General features: G+C 31.7%; 1 protein-coding gene across 2 annotated transcripts; it reads right to left on the minus strand.

Annotated features, from left to right (window-relative positions):
• On the minus strand, positions 1-24,745 carry LOC126781362 (sodium-coupled monocarboxylate transporter 1-like). Of its 2 annotated transcripts, none has more exons than XM_050506316.1 (13): positions 24,150-24,745; positions 19,846-20,054; positions 18,490-18,649; positions 15,261-15,326; positions 11,803-11,854; positions 10,791-10,858; positions 9,624-9,778; positions 8,226-8,366; positions 7,712-7,936; positions 7,318-7,499; positions 5,679-5,923; positions 5,032-5,310; positions 1-3,669 (listed from the first exon to the last, which is right to left on the minus strand). In XM_050506316.1, exons 2-13 carry the CDS (start codon positions 20,043-20,045, stop codon positions 3,640-3,642), a joined length of 1,803 nt encoding a protein of 600 aa, XP_050362273.1. In that variant the 5' UTR covers positions 20,046-20,054; positions 24,150-24,745; the 3' UTR covers positions 1-3,639. The 2 variants fall into 2 exon arrangements, with proteins under 2 accessions (XP_050362273.1, XP_050362274.1); XM_050506317.1 differs by having other exon boundaries at positions 24,621-24,744.
• Between the last annotated feature and the right edge of the window lie 91 nt (positions 24,746-24,836).

The raw sequence follows: 24,836 nt of genomic DNA on the forward strand, positions 1-24,836 counted from the left end.
CAAAATGTATAATTTAGAAAAATATATATAATTTATAAAATTTTATTTTATATCAACCGTGAAATCAGGTACTTGATTAACGAACGTCAGGATACAAAATACCGTGTTTACATGATATTTGAAGCTATTTGACAAATTTAAAAGACATGTTATCTTAAGAGTACAAAGGGGCAAGCTATAGAGCGAACTATAATAAATACATAGTTATATGAAGTGTCGCTCTATTCCTATAACTTTGTACCAAAAAGCGGGAATTTATTCTTCTTAAAACGCTATGGAGAATTTTACGGTGGAACAGAAATTATAATAGTTCCCAAAGAGGACAATGTACGCATATACTTATATTATACTAGCGTTTTACCCGCGGATTCACTCGCGTCATAATTCAGGATTGCTAAGTATCAATTTCCATAGCTTCTCTGTATTCTTTCGTCAAGAATAAAGGATTTTCATACGTACTTTCAACCTTTGTACTAACCTACCGTATGCAACCTGAAGGTATGCAAATGTTCAAAGTGCTAGCCCCAATAATTTGGGCGTTAGTCAGTTATTATTTTATATATATAATAAATAATATAAATGTCCACCCGTCCAAGACTGATGAAATAGGTATATGTGTAGGAAATACCGAAAGTAAATTACTTTTTAACTAAATATCTATATATAAAATTATGCACGATCAGCATGCCGAATTACGGGCGATATCCGCTGTAGCTTGCTCATTATTACTTTATACGAGTGTAAGAGACAGCAATATTTTTAATGTCAAATCAGTTTAAAAATCGTATACGCGAAATTCGGCATATAATCGTATAAATGATTTGCTTTACTGGTACAAAATATACTTCATCTGTTTTAATTAAATCTAAATGATTTTTATTTATATTCGATATGAACAATGATAAATTCCGAACGAATTTAACAATATCTTATAATATGAGAAACGTTAAAGAATTAAGTGATTTTCCTCACACTTTTCATTATCACTATAATTGTTTTCTTTGCAATGGTATCAATAATAAACATTATTATATTGACAAAATATGATCTTAAATGACCCATAGGTCTTAGGTGGCTCACTCTCAGTTACACCGAATTAAAGCCGATTATATGACCTACTGTGAGTCGGAAGTAGTCAAGATAGGATTGTACTTAACCCTACTACCAGTTAATATACGGCTTAGATTATAATCTAATTTTGTTTATTACATAATATAATAAACCATTAAATAAAATTTTACAATATCCGTTCCCTATAAAAACTTTAAATATTAAATAATTTATTACCGAAATAATTATGGCAATAACATTAGTGATTATAATCTGTATTATATAAATACTTATGGCCTTTTTTGTTTCTTTCAGTAACCATTCAAGATGGACGTGAAATCCCACAAACTAACCTTGTAGTTAATTAAAACTGGTGTTCTAGCATTTGTACAACGACAACTATTTGAAAAAATGTTCATTAAAAAGTCATTTCCATGTCTAAACGTCGTACTGATAGGACGACAACAACTATCGGACTGACAAACCACCCGGACATGAAAAACCTCAAAAAATAAAAACCGGATAAAAAGTAATAACCACTCGGTTAGTTCTGACTCTGGTCTTTTGGGCCAAAAATCGTACGACACGGCAAGTAGTACTTGCCGGTGAGGATCAGCCCGGGTAAAGGGGGCAACCCCGAGGCCCGTACTCGGACTGGCTAGGCCAGTCAGGAAGAACCAGCTCTCTCTCTAAACGTCGAGTGCGTTCGAGTGAATAATTCTCACAAAACTGTCAACAATCAAAGTAGTGGGAAAATTTCAGACTATATCATTAGTAGAAGTTATTTTTTTAAACGAGCAATGTAATATTTTGCTATTACGTTAAACCTTTTTTTTTTTTGGAAGGTCCATTTTAATCTCCTCAATTTAATGAACACATGCAATCGTTTATTTTGAAAACGGAAAAAGTTACGTCGCAATGACAAATAGTAAAATATATTGTTTTTAATAAGTGGTAAATTTAATTGTTTTTCACTCCCTTACTTTATCTATCATTTGGTAACTTATTGTATTACTCTAAAATTATTCATGTCTTTGGATATTAATAAATTTCGGATTTATTCAAAATAAAATTTACTTGTTTTAGTATATTTTTCAAAAACGAAATTTAATTGTAAACAACGAAATATTTAACGCTATAATTGGTCCGTTAAAAACATCAACAATTTATATAATACATACAAATATATTCGATTAAAATATTCATTGAAAATATAATTATCCCTAAAATACTTATAAAATATACTTTAATATCTTAACAAGTGGAGTTATAAAAGATTGACATTTAAATTTATATCTAAAATAATTATAATATAAATATTCGACTGCAATACAGTTTATAAAAAATCTAAGCATATACACAATTTCGATAAACATTCGTTTAGTAAAATTATATAATTATATTATACAAAATATATTATAAAGGTAAAAATTTGAAGTAATAAATAATTACTTACCATATGTTGTAAATTGTGATACAAATTATACTTTTTTTTAAATTTAATATCTTCAAATATTGTCTTTCAAGTCTACTACAAATACAAGTTAAATCACAATCAACATCTTAATATAATGTAGTAAAAGTTTATCCCACAGCTGGGCTACTCTCCTTAAAAAGTTGGGAACTTATTCCACCACGCTGTACCTTGCAGGTCGATGGATGAAGAGTGAATACACATGTGATAGAGTTTCATACGGTGCACGAAATGTTTTCATTCCCGTTTAGCACGAGATTTATGAATACAAATTAATGAAAATAAATATGGAAAGAGTGCTTATACAGATTTGAACTCGCATTATTCGGTTAATATTAACTCTTAATCACTGGGCCCTCTAGGTCACCTTTTTTATATAGAATAGGAAGGCGGACGAGCATATGGGCCATCTGATGGTAAGTGGTCACCAACGCCCATAGACATTGGCATTGTAAGAAATTGTTAACCATCGCTTACATCACCAATGCGCCACCAATCTTGGGAACTAAGATGTCCCTCGTGCCTGTAATTACACTGGCTCAATCACCCTTCAAACCGGAACACAACAATACCATATACTGCTGTTATGCGGTAGAATATCTGATGAGTGGGTGGTACCTACCCAGACGAGCTTGCACATAGCTCTACCACCAGTAAGAGGATCTTGAGAGGATGGCGCGTTCATAATCGCGATTCGCTTTCAATTATAATACATATATACAAGTATATTAAATCATTACGTTATATAATAAAATCTAAAACTCCTCTTTATTTTCCATCCATCGTTTTTGCACAAATTGGTTCAAAATATTCTTATAGGAATGATTCTACTTAGTCGTCTAAAACTAACTTAAAATTAAATAAATAATATATATATATATATGTTATATAACTACAATTTGTATACAAATGACTTCTTGTATTTTATTAAGTACATAAAGTGATACTGATTGTGTGTACATTAAAATAAAAAGCTTACCTTTGACATGAAAACTAATGTGTTTTCCACATATTAAAAATTCTTAACGAATATTCAATACACTCGTTGTAAAATCGATTTTAATTGAACCCGTTGTTTTGATATTCGATTTTAGTCTTAATTCTTATGTGGCTCATCATCTACTGGCCTCTCCGTTCATTTCAATCTGAAATTAAAAAAAATATATATATAACATGATTCTATAGACGAAAGCGATACATAAGTATTAATTATACAAATGCATAAATTAAATAGTAAATATTTCCAAAATGTAATCATTTAATTTCAAGGAATTAATATAGCATATATCACTTATTCTATTTAAATTTTATTATATTTAAATATATAATTTGTGTTTATAATTCATCTCGTGTATTACGGTGAAGGAAAACATCGTGAGGAAACCTGCATGTGTCAAATTTCACTGAAATTCTGCCATATGTGTATTCCACCAATGTGGGTACATTGGAGCAGCGTGGTGAAATAAGCTCCAAACCTTCTCCTCAAAAAAAGGAGAGGAGGCCTTAGCCCAGCAGTGTGACATTCACAGGCTGTTATTGTTTACTGTTTATTATATTACGTAGATTATAGAAAATGTTATATGATTCTCGTTATGGAAGGGCGTGGTCTCCTAAAACAGGCAGTACTTGCTTAAAAAGAGGTCTCAAACAAATACCTTGTTTTGAATAACTTGTTATTATAAAGTATTATTACTTATTGAAATTTTATATGTCGTATTATTACTTTGAAAGTAAAGTAAAACCATGTAATTGTCTCACAGCTGGACAAAGGCTTCCTCTACTATTAAAACAAAGTTTTTGATTATTCCATCTAGTTTCTTCACTAGGTTAGAATTTTTTCTTCATTTGTTTGTGCACTATGCGAATCTACCATTAATTCTGTATGCAAATACTAAAAAGACAAACTTTCAAAAAACACGCATAGTGGTAGTTTTTTATTTGGAGGAGTTTAAGAGGTGTTTCAGACCTTTAATCAGATTTCTGTCAATATTAGTTTTAACTGGTAATTATTTATATAATTTAATTTAAATATTCAATAGAAATAATCATAACATTTTGAGAGATTTATAAAACAGCCTCGATTTAATTACATGATATTTCATTTTAAACTTTGCTTTCCAGAAATCAATTGTTGGATATAAGTCTCCATGTATGTATTGTATGGACGAAGCAGAACGCTATGAGAAATTAAATTATTATTTGTGTGCCGTTGTCCCCTTGAATTTGGGGTGTAAGTATAAACTCACGAAAAAAGGATATTGCAGACTTTTAGGTCCGGTTCAATCCTCCTTTGGAATGCGTTTGTTGCGGGTTGACTCGCAACCACAATTAAAAGGCACGTGCTCGATTGATGGAAGCGCTTAACAAAAAATCCTATAGTCTGGCTCTTACTTCACTCGAGATATTATAAATTTCGCACTAATTACGTGGACGTGTATATCTTTTAAATTCTCAAGGAACCCCACGGGTGTGTAAATTAATTGAAGCGTAATAATGTATTCACGTACTTTATCCAAAGTCTGGCCAAGAATAAGAGGTACGGATGGTGTTGGAGAATCCACATTCTTCGTGTTCAGAGCTCGTCTCGTTAATCCAGAATTTTCTTGAGCTTCTCTTGGTAAGAATCTCCAAACGATGGGTGTGAAAAGTTCCGCGTCCATCTTAGAATCATCCCGTTTATCGAATAACCAGCCGACAATAGACCCCACGGTGAGGGTCGCTAGAAGGCCGAGGGGCGCGATCCAGTGATACGACACACGGAACAGAGGGAATACCGTTTCTGGATCCTGAAAAGTTAAAGATACCATTTTTAAGTTTGTAGTGTAGTGTATAGAAATTAACCTTAAAATAATAAAAATGTAGAAGACGGTTTTGATTCGATCAGATCGTCGACGTTCCCATCAATGTGTCAAGGTCGCTTACACTGAATATGGTATGTGTACCTAACTGAAAAACCGTTGACGCACGAAAGAGCTTAATTTTTGAAAGAATGAAGGCGTTGGATAATGAGAGGAGACTGAGCTTATATCACTCTTATAAATAATTAACCGTCGTTAACAGAGTATAGTAAGCCATAATAATCAGAAGTGTGAATGACAGCACCAACGGTGACGGGAAATGAGGGGACAGCAGAAGGAGTAAAGTGGTCACTCACCAGGTCGTTCTGCAGCGACACGTAGGTGGAGTTGAGCGCGCAGGCCGCGGACACTGCGAGCGGCGGCGCGCGCAGGCCGGCGGCGGCGGCGGCCTGCGCGCCGAGCGACACGGCGCCCGCCAGCGCCGCGCCCGCGCCCGCGCCCCACACGGCGCCGCGCGGGCCCACCCACCAGCACGACATGCCCAGCGTGAACATGCCGCACGTCGCGCTCGCCGCGATCGCCGACAGCGCCGTCGCCACGCCTGCGCACGCCCGACGTCACACAGGGCCTCGACTATTGGAAGCCGACCCTAGCTACTCTACTATAGGCAGGCGGACGAGCATATGGGCCACCTGATGATAGGTGGTCACCGTTGCCCATAGACATTGGCATTGTAAAAATTTTTAACCATTGCTTAAATCGCCAATGCGCCACCAACCTTGGGAACTAAGATGTTATATCCCTTGTGTCTGTAATTACACTGGCTCACTCACCCTTCAAACCGGAACACAACAATACCAAGTACTGCTGTTTTGCGGTAGAATCTGATGAGTGGATAGTGCCTACCCAGACGAGCTTGCACAAAGCCCTTTCATCATATGAACTACTCACGTATTTTGATAAAAGTATTGTATTGGACCGATAAAAAAAATTGACACTAAAAAAATCAGGCATATGCTCTCATGAATCTAAGACGTCTGGCCTTTTTTACGATTGGCTCCCAAAATGTCGGACCACAAATATTCTTACTTATATATAATTTTACTATTGAAAACAAAAATGTATGTACCTTGGTCCAGATATCTACTAACGAAACCTATGTAATAAAAGTCTACTAAATACCGGGTCATTATAACCAGAACGCAACAAAAAATATGCAGTCAGTAAAAAAAATTTTACCTTTTTATGCGAAAAACATCTTTAATATAATTCTGTCCATCGCACACTTTGAACAAAGCTACGCGTGTTATGTCATGGTGCTTTGTGTCCCGTCTTAGGTTTTCGCTGAAATAGATTTTGATCAAAGGCACGGAAAAAAGAAAACACATCGCATGTTTCATGTAGTACCAAATACCTGGAGTACCTGGTACTACTCTAGGTACTCAGATAAAAACCGATTGCGTTTGTGCTTCTAGCACATTATTTCCTAAGAGTAAAAGGGATAAAAATAGTGTTATCTTCAATTTTATTGTTATCGATGAATCATCACTAGCGCAGCATAAGTAGCTGCGCACAATTAAAATAGTTCTAAATAAATAGTAAGGCAATAAAAAAGTTAAATATTATTATTTTAAATATAGTTATATTTTTTTACTGACAACTTATTTTTCTTTTGTCTTATACTAAAAGTTACCCTAAGTTAACAAGTCACGTTAGTGGTGGATATTTGGACCTCTTTTTGGTCATCCTCTTCAGCTTAAAACTCGCAAAATCTACTATTTTTCTATTCATGACGACGATATATATTCGCGATGATGTTACAAATCATTATATAAAAATGACGTCAACTTTATACGCATTGCAAGAAGATAATTATTTTTATAAACAACACAGCGGGATCTTTGCCAAATTTCAAAGCCGTGACGAAATCAATTACGATTTAAGTAGGCAGAAGAAAATTGCACGAATAATACAAGTAAAATCGAGATCACTTACCGAGTACCCCGCCAAGCTTCTCTATAACGACGAGCATTACTACGGAGAGCGCGGCGAGCGCGGCGGTGACGGAGCGCGCGAGGATGCCCTCCGTCAGCGGCTTGAGGCGCAGGCGCAGCCAGCCGTGCAGGATGTCCTCCACCGCCACCAGCGCGCAAGCGTTTAGTACCGCAGACAGTGAACTAAAGGAATCGACCAACCGTTGGTTCTCAACACGTCCAATTCAATTTTGAAGATTAAATTGTTTTATATTTAGAAAAGTTATACTTACCCCCTCGGGGTTTTTTTTAAATGAACCTTTGTATCAGATGAAAGCGTTACACAAATAGTTCGATGGCAGTTATATAATTATTGACAATATAACATCAATATATCTCTATGTGCCGAATCTCACCTCAAGCCAGCCCCAAAGACGCCGGCGAGGAAGACGCCGGAGAGTCCAGGCAGGTGCTGCACGTCTGCCACATACGTGACAAAGGCGGGCAGCAGGCGGTCGTCCACGAGCGGCGCGCCCGCAGCCGCGCAGCCGCCGCGTACCCACGCGCCCCACGCCGCCAGCCCACACCATACGCACAGAGTTATCGCGAGGATCGCGCCCAAGCAGAATATAGCTAACGCGCTGAGGAAAGACACTCGTATAGTCGTATCTTATATCTAGAAGGGCAACTAGCAACTGGACAAAATAAACACAACCGCCCAAACCTGAGTGGATGGTAAATATTAGTAAAAAAAAATATGAAAGTTTTATGAAAATCAGTTCAACAATTCTTAAGGAATTAAGTTTTCTTTTGTTATTTCTATAAGATTATTTTCCAGTAAATCTTAAGAGATCTAGGACCTCACCGTTTCTTGATGAGTATCTAGTAGTCACCAAAGGGTTTTATGGAATAATAATGAACAATTCTCACGTAATGGCTTCCCGTTTGCTTGGAAGAGCTATATATCTTTGCACCATAGTCTGGTTGACGGAATTGAAGCAAGTCCAATATAGAAACCCACCGACCACTGCGCCCCATCCCGTTTGCCGCTCATATGGAGAAAAACTCCAGCTATAAGCAAAACACATAATAAAAATAGTTATGTATAAGAAAATGACAGACTAAGGACTGCTGCGCATACGTTGCGTTGCGATTCAATAATCGTGCATATCATAAAGGCAACCGCGGCGACAGAGATAGGAGACAGCGTCATTAGCAATACCTTCGCATCGAGTCTCTTCCAACCGTCTTTCCGACCATACCATAACGGTTATTGGTTACAATTCTAAGGTAATTAAAGTAAAAACAAAATTAAATAGATTTTTATTCACTTGATAACACAAAAAATTTCTTCATCACTTCTGAAACCCGAAAGAAAAACACCAAAAGAGACGCCAAAGTGTCGCTCGATACGGAAACGTGACGCAGTCGCCTGTCTATTAGCCATTACCATCATATTTCAATATTGCTTACTTATTTACTACCAAATTTTTACATCCAATTGGTGCTTAAGTCATTTTAAGAAATGGAACGACAAGTTTAAGCCATAGTACATCAACAAAACTGAAAAACAAAAATTGCCATGTATAATTTACATTGTTTAAAAATTATTTTTCTCTTCTTTGTTTAAGTTTGTTAACATTTAAGCACCACATTATAAATGAGGTAATTGGGTTCAAATATTTTTAAAGAGTTCATTTTAAATTATAAACCATAAAATTTATTTTTATTATTACAATTCAAAGAATATTTATTGGCGTTTTAAGTTTTGATACAGTATCTACGTCAAACAAACAATCAAAACAATAGACAAACTAAAACTACAATAAGTCCCCGTATTATGAAAATATCTTAATTTTGAATATTCAAATAAGTTTTTTATCGTTCTTGCGTATTCTCTTGCGTCACGTATGAAGAAATGCTCAACATGTTTTTAGGAATACTGTGTTAACATCGTCATGGAGAGGACGGGAGATATCGTCGCCGGCTAATCGAGCACTAATCGATAAACTCCATAATTTTTAAATCGGATTGGATAGGAATTATTTTGTTTATGTATGTAATACTAAGATTTAAATTAGCTATTGCATATCATTACTTAACTAGTTGAGTGCAAACAGTTACAACCAGTCGTCTTCCTATTTAAATAAAAAGATACAGTCTTAATGATTCCAAGATATCATGATATAATTAAAGTTACTTTCAATGACTAATACACCAATAAACAATGAAAATTATAAATTAAAAAATAAATTTGAAATTTCAAATATATATAATATATAAAAACATTCGTAAATATATAAATTTTCCTATAATATTATTACTCACTTCGACAAATCAAGTCTTCCAGACTCCTTAGCTATACTGAGCACGTCTCCAAAGCCACCGACGGCGAGTGTGCCGGCCGCCGCCACCAGCACCACGCCGATGAACATAACGCCCGTCTGCACCGAGTCTGTCCACACCACCGCACGCAGACCGCCCTACATGCACATACTCCTATTTAATTTATTTTTATTGGAAATAGGTAGGTATACGTGCAAATGGACCCAATGGTATGACCCTCACATATACATTGGCACTAAAAAAAATATTAATCATCTCCTAAATCGGCTATTGCGCCACCGACTTTATACCCGTTTGGCGTTATAATAAAATTAATCATAGACAAGAAATATGAAACTTTAATCTAAAAGACTAATTCCTCTAACCTACTAAACGTATCAAGGCGTATATCATGTAGTTAGTCATTTCATTCGCCGCCATTTCATGAAAACTTTTTAATGTTTTGTATTTGTGTGTTTTTTATTCAAGCTAGTATATTAAGTTTATGGTGAGACATTATGTGTTATAATTTATATAGCTTTTTTCTTTAGTGTTTTCTGTATACAGTCCGTGGCCGTGAACTCTATAATCTACATTATAATGAGACGGCGATGAGAACAAAAGGTTACGCTGATCATAATATTGATATCAAACCGCGCTTTCCCTGAACGATAAGCACGAGAATGATTTATATAGAAACAGACAATCTTTCTTACTAAATCATTTTAAAATTTATTTTATTATTTATGAATAATAATCTGCCATATAATTGATGTTCATATATCGACACAAGCACATGCTTATATACTTCAATGACACACTACGATAGCATAACAATAAACTATATACGTGTTTTTTCGAGTGTGTGCGTAAATACGAAGTTAGAAATTGTATTAGTAGTGACTAACCACGGATTTATGCCTAGACCTAAAAGGCACGCCAAAGCTATTGTAATTTTACTATAACCGCTTCGGAATGAGAGGGGCCAAATGACATAGTACCTAGGGGCTTTGGATCTCTAAGTCCAGATCTGGTAGTGACATATATGAATAAGAGAAAGGCTATAAATATAAATAAATTTAACACACTAATACACATACACAAATAATTGATATGTCGTTGTAACAAAAAAAAAAAAACAAATAAACAAAGTAACAAAAATGTACTCACTAATACTGTATAAAGGCCGCATATTGCAACCATCGCACCACCCACGGCAAAAACATTAAAACCCGTTACTGGAAAAAACAAGAATATATAAGAAAAAATTGACAGACATTATTTTCACAATCATATATTTTTATTTCAGTCACCACATTCATGTAAGAATAATCAAAGATAACTATTGTTATAATCTTTAAATAAGTAGTGCATATACAAACCTAACCTTCTAAATATCCTGTGCTATAATAATATAATAATAATAATATCCTGGGACATTTTTCTAATAATATTTCTGATAATCTACTATTGTATTGTACATATAATTCGTATCGCTAAAGAATAAATTTAATGTTAAACAATGTTTAGTTTTCTCTTCTAAATATATCGTTATAATTATGTATAAATAACGGTAATCTTTATTAGATTACCGTTATTTACATTACTATATATATTCACACAATAGAAATTTTAAATTCATGTTTTACCTAAAATATTAGTAAGGCACGTTTATAATTCGTTTGAAATGTTTTTTTTTTCGAAGTATTTCGACGCTGTACATCAGACAGAGTGCATTTAAAAAAAATAAAGTTTAAATATATATTTTTTACATAACGATCATATTTAAGTTTTGAAAAAGGACGTACAAATCACAATTAAAAATAGCATTTGTACATTGTACAAATTATGACCGCGTGTAATGGTGGCGAGAATGTTAGCAGCATGAATTGAATGATGCGTTGAATTGCTATTCCGATTTTCTGGGCCAAAAATTAACAAGCTCTTCTGTCACCAGTGGAGGCAATAAGACTGGGTGTTATTATTTAAAAATATATTTGCTTAGTGCAAGATACTGCAAGATTAAAATAACTAAAATATAAAGCCATCAAAAATAAGCAATATTATATAATCTGTCATGATTCTTCTTAACAAAGTGTATATAAATCATATACAATAAAACTATGTGATAGATTATAGCGAGAGTGAAATAACGTAAATCTTCAGTAATTTATTTACTTACATTGATTAAATGCTAGTGCAGGAACATAAACAACCATGGGCAGGAACAATACCTGAAAATAAGAAGTATAATATTAATATTTACATAACGATTAGCATAATATATTCTTATTATTGTATTAAGCACTATCGTAATTGTTTGTTTTTTGAATTGAAATAGAAATGTTGACTAGAATCTATAGACTAGAATCAATCTATTCGAATTTAATTAATTACGTTTTTGTTTTTGTAAAAAAAATCAAATTTTGGAATGGAAACATATTGATATATGCATATAGCGTGCTAATATACGTTGCTAATGACTTAATTATATATATTATTTTACAATCCAATTAAAAAAAATCTTTATATAAGACACAGACACGGATAGATACGTGAACTACGTTTATTCGCTTCGCCTGTATATGTAATGTAAGTCGATCCAAAGTCAGAATTCGTCTACAAGACTTGTGTAAATTAGTACACACTTAATCGTAAAATGGTCAATTGACCATTGTCAACCGCACATTGAATCGTAACGCGAGTAAAGTCCAGATTCATGAACATCCTTGGCCATCAATAAGAAGCTATGAATTAATTGATACTACCGCATTAAATATAACAAATAAATAACATTGTTAGTTTTTTTTAAAGCATTTACTTTAAATTTTGATTAAAGGTATTAACACGATCGATCATTTATTGCGATCACTAATAGAAATAAAATAACGTATTACCGCAACTACAACTGTTTTTATCTTCATTCGTCCGTAATACAACTAGTACGGTCTAAGGCACATCGGGTCTGTTGTACCTTGAACAGTGTCAAATTGTTTTTCTAGCAGTGTTCGTTCCTAATTTAATAGATTGCCCTCAGATTTTATAAAAGCATTATATGTTTCTTGTTTTTGTTTTCTTCTTTTACACTAATTCATCTATATGAATTAAGTTATATTCCCATTTGATTATTGAATTTATAAGGACTAACGTTGTTTCAAATGTTTTCTTTTTGTTTTCTTTAACTAAATTTTCTAACTAAATTATAATTCTGTATTTACACTAATTAATTTCCAGTCATGTACATGTTTTAATTTTATATTATATTTTCATTTACTAATTCCATAAGTAAAATTCGCTAGCAAAACAAATTAAATAAATATAGTTAAAATAGCTGCTATTTCCACATTTACATGTTTGAACGAAAATGTTAAAATTTACTTGTGTCTAACTGGCTCCCATAATATTCGGAAAATAACACACAATTATGAAAACAAAACAGTTAATAAAATTATACGTAACTAATATTCGTAACGAAGAACATATAAACTGACTTATAGTCAAATCAGATATTTAATTACAAATGACAAATATTACAAGGTTGGTGGCGCATTGGCTATAAGCGATGATTGACATTTCTTACAATGCCAATGTCTAAGGGCGTTTGGTGACCACTTACCATCAGGTGGCCCATATGCTCGTCCATCTTCCTATTCTATAAAAAAAAAAAAAATATTTTTTTAAATTCTTCATCAAAGTGAAAGTAAAATTTCTATATTATACTAAATAAATTTATCTGCTCAGTGTACTTGCGACATGAAGGTTTTTTATTGCAAAACTTGAACCTAACACAATTTCGTTTCATTACTCAGATTCGGAAACTGTTAAACAACAATGCCATTTTTATTCATTGATTTTCCATTGAAAATTTTCTCTAACAACTCGTAACTTGGACGATTGTTATTTAAATATCTGAACTGAATTGAAAATTGATGTAAAATAGTTAGCTAAATAAATGTCGGTGAATATTGCATAATATGAGTTGTGGTTAAAAATAATATTAAAATCTTGGATTCTACATCCTTGTATTTCTAATATTTTTGAATTTAAAATAGCTATTTAGTATATATATTATGTATTGCCACACGTTACAGAGAAATCTAATATATGCATATTAAAAATATATTCATAATATTTTAAAATATCTATGTAAAACTGAAAACATTCAATAAGAATATATTCAATAAGAATGAATCTATATTAAAAAAAGTGTTAATCATGAAATGAGATATTTTAGTATAATTGTTGATTACAATTATATTTTTATATAAAATTCGGCACATTATAAAATAAAAAAAAGAGAAAGTATGTTATCTACATAATATATGTACATACATAAAAAGCAAAATACATTTTATTAAGGCTCATTTAAACATATACGGATCGTAATTTTAGAATGAATGATAAAAACCGGAAAATACGTAATAAGTTTTCTTTCATAAAATAGTCGTATGTATAAAAAATGAATATTAACAGAATCATTGCCAGATGTCGTCAATTTCGTATATATTTATCTGAGTTACCTATTTTATTTTATCTACAATGGAATACTTGTTATGTCACACAGATTAAATAATAATATTAAATCAAGTCGTTGCAAACAATGTCGATTCATAACCCAGTTATCTTTAATACCTTTTAATAATAGCTATATCCATTTTATCGCTGATTTAATTATACATATGTTAATAGGACTATATACAGTGCGTTGTCATGTTTTTGTTATTTTAACCCTGGCTTTAAACGGAATTTTCTACACTCGTAAAAGTTAAGGTAATACTGTTCTATTTTTTATAATAATTTAATACTTAATAAAATAATTAAATACAAAATTAGGTCTTTTTGTATATTTTTTTGCGAAGTGCAGAACATATTTCAATAAAAAAACACACACTCGTTGGCAGGGGAGTCGTCTACATGGTGAAACGATACCAGCCTCGCATTTATACCTAGGCCTACAAGGCACTTGTCTAGGGGTCTCGCCAGCCGAGGGGCTCCACCCAGCCAAAAATAATATAATAATTTTACTCTGACCGCTTCGGAATGGGGAGGAACCTCGAATGTCAAAGTGCCTAGAGGGCCTTGTGTATCTAAATACAGAATAGCACATAGGATACTTTATTATTGGTTCATGACACAGAATAATTAAAATGTAATTTCCGCCAAGAGAAACTGGTAGATCATACCTTGTCTAGAATAAACTACATTTTTAAATTAGTAATAATAGTAAACAGTAAATATCATTAACATTGTTATTGACAAAGTTTATAGCAGGGATTCTGAAGTAGAATTATTATCATTTTAAATGTGTGATGAAACTTCTTTAGGATTGTAGTAGTTCAACAATTTAATGACATAAAAAACAAGGACGTTAAGCCGTTTTCATGAAATACAGTACAATAACAGCCTGTGAATGTCCCACTGCTGGGCTAACGCCTCATCTCTCTTTTTAAGAAGAAGGTTTTTTTTGAACTTAAATAAAAAATATTTATTAACTTTTCACATGGACAGAATCAGTCAATACTATCAGACATCCGTGGTGGAAAGCAGATCACATATAATTATTCTCATTATATTTTTATACAAATGCACACCAACTTGTTCATATAAAACAACGAAAGTATTATGAACATAGCAACTTACCTCGTCCAATAGAAAGAGTATTGATGCTACCGCTCGAACATGGCGATTGAACCGAAGTTCTAAATACTGAAACAATTGCTCTATTTATGAAAGAGTTTATTACGCTAATAAATAAACAATTGTAAATAATACAAAAATTGGCAACACTTTTGGAGTTAACACTTACAATATAATTTTATGCCAGTATTAAAATTATCGGAACCTTCCAGTGTTGTACCATAAATTTAGAATTTCATTTTTATTTATTTAATATCGAACATAACATTTTGAAGTGACATTTAATACGGTTACAAAAAATAAAGTATTTCTTTGTTTTTCAACGTGCACAACGTCAATTAACGAGTGAGTTTTGTTTTTTTCTATTAAAATTTTGTTTAATAATCTGAATAGAACCTTTTTACTACACAACGCAAGTAGGTGGCAGGTCTTTATGCAAACTCGCCTGGGTATATACCACCCATACAGTATACAAATTCCACTGTTTAACAACCGTTCCGGTTTGAAAGGTGAGTAAGCCATAGTAACTACAGGCACAAGTGATTTAACATCTTAATTCCTGAAGTTGGCGACACGTTGACGATGTAAAAAATGGTTCATATTTCCTACATCGCCAATGTGTATGACCGGTGACGACCACTTACCATCAGGTATTTGCCCAACCGCCGACCTATAATATTAAAAATATATAACTACACAATATAAAGTCAGTAGAAATAATTAAAAGTGAGTTGAGAGAGTTTTCTGACAATAACAGAACCCGACCCTATTCCGTTTCGGGATCGACGTGTGCAAAATCTTAAAAAAATGCTTAATTAATATTTTAACCTGATTTCTAACAATATGTTTAAGTTAATAATTTTAATTCGTTATTCGATCTATTCTTATACTGCGGACAAAACAAACAAAATAGAAATAAACAGGCATGTGAATAAAATTATCGCAAAAGCTTACAGTATGATGGGTTTCATATTTCGCCAGGGAAGAGACTTTAAGCATATCAATACATATAATGTGTTGTATAACTCGTATGTAAGATCTAATTTGGAATTCGCTTCAACGGTTTGGAATCCACAATACTCTAAGTATGTTATGGCTATCGAAAATGTTCAGAATAAATTTATTAGAAGATTAACGCGTAAATTTGGGTCCAATGCTATTAATAAGCTTAATATTTTGTCGCTTGAGAAACGCAGGGAATGCAAAGATCAGGTTTTTCTTTACAAAATTGTAAATAATTTTGTCGATTCAATGTACTTAGTCAACAACATTTATATCAAGTGCTCACATTCCATTGCCCGTTCAAAACATACCTTTTATGTCCCAATGTGTAGAACGAACTATGCTAAAAATCGCTTTTTAGTAAGAGCATGTGACAATCATAATAAACGCTACACTAGTATAGATATATTTAACGAAAATTTATTTAAGTTCAAAGAAGCTCTAAAAAGCTGTATTTGTCAGTAATATACTTATCGTTTTTTTTTTTCTGTTTTAAATTATTTTTAATACTTTATTCATATATCTTAATAAATTGTTAAATAACTTGTTATCGTTAGGTTCACTCCATGTTTGTTTGTATAAGTGGAAACTTTGTTGGCTTAAGTGAAATTTATATTGTTACTAAATTTTATGTATTATATTATGCTGTATGTTTCCCAAATAAATAAAATAAAAATAAAAATAAAATAAAAATGAATACAAACAAATCGAATTAGTCAGTAAGGTCAACCACAAAACTGCAAGGGGCTAAAATTTATCGACTATTCATTTAATTTTATATTTTTTGACCCTTTTTTAAGCTTCATTTAAATTTTCGAATATCAATACCTTTATCATAAAGATACTCTGTACTACGATACGTATTTTAACACAGACTTTAATATTTGAATTCAATTTTTTTTTTATTCTATAACATTTAAAATCGAGTTACGTGTTATTAATAACTTTTATTTTTAATATTTAAGAGACTTGGAAAGTTGAGATTACGTTTTAGCTCAATGCGACTCTTAAGCAGCATATTTTTTTATGAAACTTATCGATGACGTAATGTGAACACAGTTTTATTTCCATTGTACAAAGTCCACTTAATACGTCGGCACACGTCAAACCCCCGTTTGTGATAGATTATCTAATGCAGATAAGATCTAACTAAATCGACTTACGATAAATAATCATATCGAGAGAAATCATGGAGATAAAATTTATTCTTAATTTATCTTAGGTTTTATTATATTATTTTTAATTTTCTATAAACAAACAACATTATTAAATAAATGTATTTCTTTCTTATAACAGCATGACGCTTAAGTTATTTACCTCGGAAAGATTAAATATACAATACATAAAAGATTTATATTTATAAATATACCATGTAATATATAATATTAAACCTACTTTATCTTTTACTTACTGAGAAATCTCACAAATATTATAGGAAGGTGTATTTCGTTTGTTATTTGTCTCTCAATTTCTATTGAATAGCTATATATAGGTACTTAGTCTGTAAAAACAAACTGTGCTGCTAACGGCCTCTAAAATATGATCGTGAAATCTCTATGACAATAATTAAACATTGACTATAACAATAATTATAAAACTCTAAGATAGATAATTCACGAGTGAAATATGATGTGTTTTTTCAGAATAGCACTACTGGACTGAACTTATGTTTAGCATTGACACATTATTTCTATTTAATTCATACAATAATTTAAAGACTATATCACTAATATTCACACAAATCAAAATGAGTAATTCAATTAATAATGATGCTCAAAAGCCAGCGCTTGTTGAAACTCAGTTCGGTTTGATTTGGAAGCAGACAACACCGAGTTACAGTCTCGAGCCTATTTTACTTATCATGAACTGCAAAATATTCCACAAACTACGTCAGTCATACAAATATAAAACAAAATTGATATTACATAACCAAACACTTATTAGAATATAGCACACCATTGGAATGAATCTATGGAAAAATTACATTTTAATAATAGAGTACTTTTATGTATATAAAACATTCGCTAAATATTACTGATATTTACATAAATGTACACAATGAGTCAACACATCTGTGGAGAATGCCATAATCGCTAGAAAAACCTTGATGATACGAAATAAAACAAAGAAGTCGTATTACATATTGTTCACAAATTTTCGGTATACAACAACAGAGGAAGCCTGAACATTCAAATGATACAATTAGACTAATATTTAAACAAGAACTTACTTCATATGATGACGACAATCTGAGCGTACAAAACACAGGTAAATATACGGTGGCCACCACGATACAGCTAAGGGTGATCCCCACGATCACCAGCCAGTACTGTGTACCGTAGTTATAGATTTCTGCCGGCGTACCGAGGATTGTGACGCCGGAGACATAGCTATGATAAAAAAGATATGTTTAATAATAGTTTAATTCTAATCTAATTAATTGTATAAACATAAGTTTTATGCTTTCATATTTTTTTTATCTATTAATGAATTTGTATTCCTACGTCTGCCTGCTATTGTTTGCTTATTTTTCCTCTTATCTGTGTAATCTAATATGACTTAATTAGTTTCTCAATAAATGTTTGTCTTCTTTGAACATGTAATAAATAAACACAGATACATATTTTAACGTTTAATTTTATATTCATTATAGTACTTTAGTATTTGTAATTATTACAATATTATTAGCAACTAAAATTTGATATTTAACTATTTCTAAATTATTAAAAGCTTATCAGTTAAAATCACTGTTCAATGCACTTTATTATTTAGCATACAAAATCTACGTTAGCTTTGTATCTATATATTATCCATGAATTAGAATTATTTTTTGCATAGAAAATACAGACAAATACGTTATAAATACAATATAAGAATAGCAAAATCGTATTGGAAATTATATTTACTATATAAAGTAGTTCCCCAAAAATATATTTTCGGTTATCATCAATAAGCTGATTCAATTGCTATAAATATGTACTAATGTAAGCAAAAATTTTATGCTTTTATTATATGATATGATTATTGTTTTATACATATATTTTTTTTATAAGTAACATTATACCATTCGATACTGTTAAAAGAAAGGATGAAAGATATTTAAGAAACTAACTGAGGTTAAATTACTTACTACAGATATCAAAAAACACAATAAAATTTTATCACAGATATTAAATATAATAATTATTAATTAATCAGAAAATAAAAACATAACGAAAATTTTGATTAAAAATATACACTGGCAACTTCACATAAAAATTACCTGAAATAAAATGGAATTCTATTTTTAATTCAAACAGTTTTTTATAAGTGGAAACGTAGACAAATAGTCACACGTAATGATTCATTTTATTATAATTGCACATTTTTTTTATATTCCTTCGAATGTATGCTTTCACACGGTTTTAAATTAACTTTATCTAATTTAGAACGTTTACATTTATATCTCAGCAAATAAATTTTTGTTAATTAAAAAAAACTTTTCATCCACTTTAGAGTGGCAAATTAAGATAGATATGTAATCGCCTTGCTGGCTTAACTAATAGTTCCAATGTGTAATAAAGATAACAGAATAAAATTAATTTACCTGGCAATTAACGACATAGCGACAGGAAAAGTTGACATCGCCTTTCCTCCAAGTAGGTAATCCTTAATGTCTACCAAAGCCTTGCTTCTAGAACCTATTGCACTATACCACAACCCACCGGCACAAGATGACGCGCACAGCACACCGAACGCGACATAGTCACCTACCCCGAAACCCCCTTCCTTCATTGTGAACGACATCCTGTTGATCTGAAATAAAAAAATAATATTTAAATATTTTAGTCTTTTTTTATTTCTTATTAAATCTAAGGTTTTCTAATTGTTACCCTTTTTAAGTCAAGGCCCTTTAATAAAATCATTTATAAATAGTACCTGTCGTGACCTACTTAAGCCTCACATTCTCAATATATATAAAAAGGTTTAAAACATAACATAAAGGAATGTTACATTTCTATCTATTAATCCATATTGATATTGAACTAATAGTAGCTGCACATCGTAATGACATAAGACTAACAATTCAGAAGTTGAGTATTTAAAAACTTTTGTAAGTACTAGCTTATTGTACATTAAGCTTCATATATCATGTAACGGACAAGATTATTAATTTCAATAAAAGCAAAATAATTCTTTATTGATGTATGGAAGTACTTTTAGGCACTTCAAAATAATACGCTCATCTCTTTATGTCACAATCTCATAATCACAAACGATAACAGTAGAGCTATTGTGGGACACATACTCGAAACTCACTGCAGAAGACAATAATAATTGTGAAATGTCAAAAAGTGATATGATATTGAATATAATAATTATAACACATAAAGCATACACGCATCAAAATAAATTATTATAAATCTGTTTAAAAAAATTTAGTTCCGCAAATCTAGAGATATTTTAGTTATTACGACTCTCATGTACTTTAAGCAGTTAATATGCAGATAGAACGTATATACAAGGGATATCATTTATTATAAAATTGTTTTATTATATGAAACTTATTACATTTAAGTAGAATTAGAGTTCTTAATTGCACTTAAGACGCTAATGCGTAATCTTACAGCATTAACTAACATTTATAGTTTTTTTTTTTGGCTCAATTGTTTATTGTTATAAAATAATTAATTAAAGTAATGAAAATTCCTGTCGATAAAAAAAATGTAGTGTTTGTTCTCCTAGTCTTCATTGATAAAAGGTGTAAATAAAGTTCTGTCGCAAGGATTTTACAAAATGTTTTTCCTTATCACCGAACAATATGAATATTTTAAAAACCTATTTTACCGATGATAAGTAAAAAGTTGTTTATTCCGACTCGAAACCGTAACCTTCGATCAAGATCAATTCTATCTTTGTTTCATCGCCTCAATCAACTAAATCAATACATCATTTTTTTTTTATATAGAATAGGAAGGCGGACGAGCCGAGGCGGACGACATATGGGCCACCTGATGGTAAGTGGTCACCAAACGCCCTTAGACATTGGCATTGTAAGAAATGTCAACCATCGCTTACATAGCCAATGCACCACCAACCTTGGGAACTAAGATTTTATGTCCCTTATGCCTGTAATTATACTGGCTCACTCATCCTTCAAACCGGAACACAACAATAACAAGTACTGCTGTTTTGCGGTAGAATATCTGATGAGTGAGTGGTACCTACCCAGACGAGCTTGCACAAAGCCCTACCACAAGTAAAAATCATATGGCTAACAATAAACTTTTGAACGTTTCTATATTTCATGACAAATAAAAATAATAAAAAGAAATTGACAAACAAAAGTTTCAGCCTATTTTCTATTCTATTTTACTTCATCGTGGATCTGATTCAGCAACTAACTCCTGTTTTTTAGATCTCTAACGAATACCAAAGTTATAAAAAACTTTCGCTATAAAGTTTAAATACCTAAGTAGTTTCAGTAGTTTCTTCTAGTTCGGCTTGACAGATATGTCTGTCAACATGTTGTAAAAGATATCAAAAAAATATTGAAACTAAATACGACAGTGAGATTTATCTTAGTCAAATTCCGGCGATATGATACAATTTTGATTTTTTGATAAGATTTCAAGATTGAGGGTCGAAGTACAAGGACAGTTACGATCGCAGTATCTGTAAATAGATTTAACTTTTTTCTTAAACTTAAAGATATATTAATAAAGTTAAAGAAATTATTGGCGACTTCATCAACTACGATATTATTCTTAACTAGTTATTACCAGATATTTCTAGGACTTACAAATTGACCTGGTTTGTGTTGACCTTGAATAAAAGTAATCGTAATGTAATAAAGATAAAAAATAACCAATTATTTTTTGCTAGTAGCTCGCTTTTTGTAAGCTATTCTAGGACTTTATTATTACGCCAAACAGCAAGAGTCCATATTATCATATTAAGCTATTCCGATTTAAATTGATTATTTTTACGAATTTTAAGAATCGTCTTATTTTTACTTGCGATGCGGTTAAACGACGCTCGAATATATAGAACACATTTTTTTTAGTTAACCTCATTGTCAATCCTTTTACCCCTTTTGTAAGCGAGCAACGAATTTCGAAATCTTACTATTTTTAGTCTTATTAAAGACCATACTTTGAGTTTAAATTTAGAATTAGTTCATCCATTAATAAGTTTTGTAATAAACCTAATTAATAGGTAGATTATATACAGAATCAGAAGCGTCAGCGTCATTTAGCGAATTAATAAGGACTTGCGATATCAACTAACGTTTTCTATTGTTTTGATATATGCTCTACATTACTCTGTATGTTGTTTATTTAAATATTCATGATTACATGTATAAGATTAAACTGAACTCAACAGACGTGATGTCTGTGAAGATCTTTTAATTGCCTGAGTATATTTTTTCCAGGCAGCATAACCATCGACATTTTAGGATTACGAATAACTCTTAATTATCTTAAAAAAATATCATCATTTATTGGTTATATTTAATTTTTTACTTTATCGTTTATACAAAAACTTTTTTTTTAAATAAACCAGCGTTTCGATTTAATTTAGTCATCATAACAATAAGCTGCAATCAGCTAGTTTCTAGAAATTGAACTGTATATGTATAATTATAATTCGAGCATGTTTCCATTCAAAGTTTCGGAAAAGAGCAAAATATCGCTATTGCAGTACGACCGCTAAATCACCAAATTACCAATAATCTATCACGGGTTCGGAAAAGAAACCACCCTGAACTGAGGAGAACCGGCGGATAAAACTGCGAGTTTTATTTTTAAGTTCATGGTCGTTAACAACTATTAATGTATTTTTAATATATTTATCTTAATGTTTAAGTGCTTTAATTTTAATGCTGCTCCCTAATGTTAAAGACCTTTAATACAATTGTTCGTGACTAATTATTATAGAATGAAACATCCTTAACCGATTGTCGCTGAAATCAAGGAAAACTTGGGAAACGCAATTTATGTTTTATATTATATATTTTTATAAATTTTATATTCTGAAAAAAAAACAATTTGTAACGTCATGCCACATAACGCCACGCTATATAATGCCACGCTACATATCGCCACGCCACATGCCGTGACGAGACAAGCCAAGCCAAGCCAAGCCATACCATGCCATGCCATGCCATGCCATGCCACGTCACTTAAAGCCGGTACTGTCCACCAAAAAAGAGTCGAGTGTATTCAAGTGGTAACAGAACTTAATACCCGACCGGCTCATTTCGGAACTTCATTCGCTTTTGTACAAAAATGTTGCTATGGCAACCAAAATAACGGATGAGATGATGTGGCCATGACAACGGAAAATAACAGTTGTAAATTGGAAAAGTATTAAGATATTAATATACATTTGATTATTGATATTATTTATTATTATTGTTATATTACGTTCCGGTTTTAAATTAGATCGCGAAAATTGTGTTTAATGAATATAATAATGTAACGATTTAAATCCATTTAATATTTATGAATACAATATCAAATGATACACAATCATTTTTTTATTGGAACTTAATTCGTAAACAAATGGAAAATAAAGTTCCGCATTGAAAATATTAAATATGTTGTACCTAAATATGACTCCTAAATTTTAAGTACAAATAAAATTTTATTTTTATAACATATATTTTTCTAACTTTATAGAGTAGTATGTTAATTAAAAAAAAACCTACACAGATTGTATTAAATATAAAAAAACTTGGTATATGTATGTATTTATAACGTCGGGCATTTTAATGTCAATAGATGCGACCTGCACTAAATGCGTTTATCGACCTTATTTAAATGTATATTTATTTATTCAGTCACATAACCGGTCTACACGATTTTTACTTTTGCTTTTTAACAAAAAAAATATTATAATGTTTACCTGCTAAATAATTTATTTATTTCAACAAATATGAAGGAAGTATACAAATTCTTCGCATATATGGTATATTGCCAATGATACAAGGGCGTCAACGTATGTACGGTACGACAATGTCAACAAGTCCACTAGTTCCGACAACTTTCACTGAACATCACTACTGGCAAGAATCTATTGCACTCTATGCAAAAAATATATCTTAATGTCAACATTCTTCAGAAAGTAACTCAAATTTCCCGCGCGCTTACATCACAGATTACTAATGTCATTGTCAGTTTACACGCACCACTCATATCGTGACTCGAGAAAGGAGCACACGGTTTTCATAGCACTAGCACAAATGGACGAAAGTATGCACGTCTGTATCAACATGCGACCACACGAGTTATGTTTAAATAAATGAATTAACAGCATACGTCAGTCGCACACACGATAAAATTATTTAAGTACACTGTTTAAAAATGCAACACACACATTGGCACGCGTAGATTATGCGAATACACAGCGATAGGAAATTTTCGAGCAACCGTAGCGACGTCTACCGGCAAACTGAACAAGCCAGATGACGATACTGCTTTAACGACGACATCACTGACGTGAGAATCGCGCCAAACTACCAAAACGATTGAAACTAATTAGTGCTCTCCTATTTTTATATCTGCGTCATTAACACTATAAATATTAATATTT

Source organism: Nymphalis io, chromosome 3, assembly GCF_905147045.1.
Source record: "Nymphalis io chromosome 3, ilAglIoxx1.1, whole genome shotgun sequence".
Lineage (NCBI taxonomy): Eukaryota > Metazoa > Arthropoda > Insecta > Lepidoptera > Nymphalidae > Nymphalis > Nymphalis io.

Bases quoted from the DNA above. Each gene is read 5' to 3' on its own strand.
- LOC126781362 (XM_050506316.1), bottom strand. From the start codon at position 20,045: ATGTCGTTCACAATGAAGGAAGGGGGTTTCGGGGTAGGTGACTATGTC. The intron at 15,327-18,489 runs GTAAGTTCTTGT...CAATTGTTTCAG, and splicing joins GATTGTCGTCATCATATGAA to TATTTAGAACTTCGGTTCAA. The intron at 8,367-9,623 runs GTGAGTAATAAT...TTTTGCTTATAG, and splicing joins GGAAGACTTGATTTGTCGAA to CTGGAGTTTTTCTCCATATG.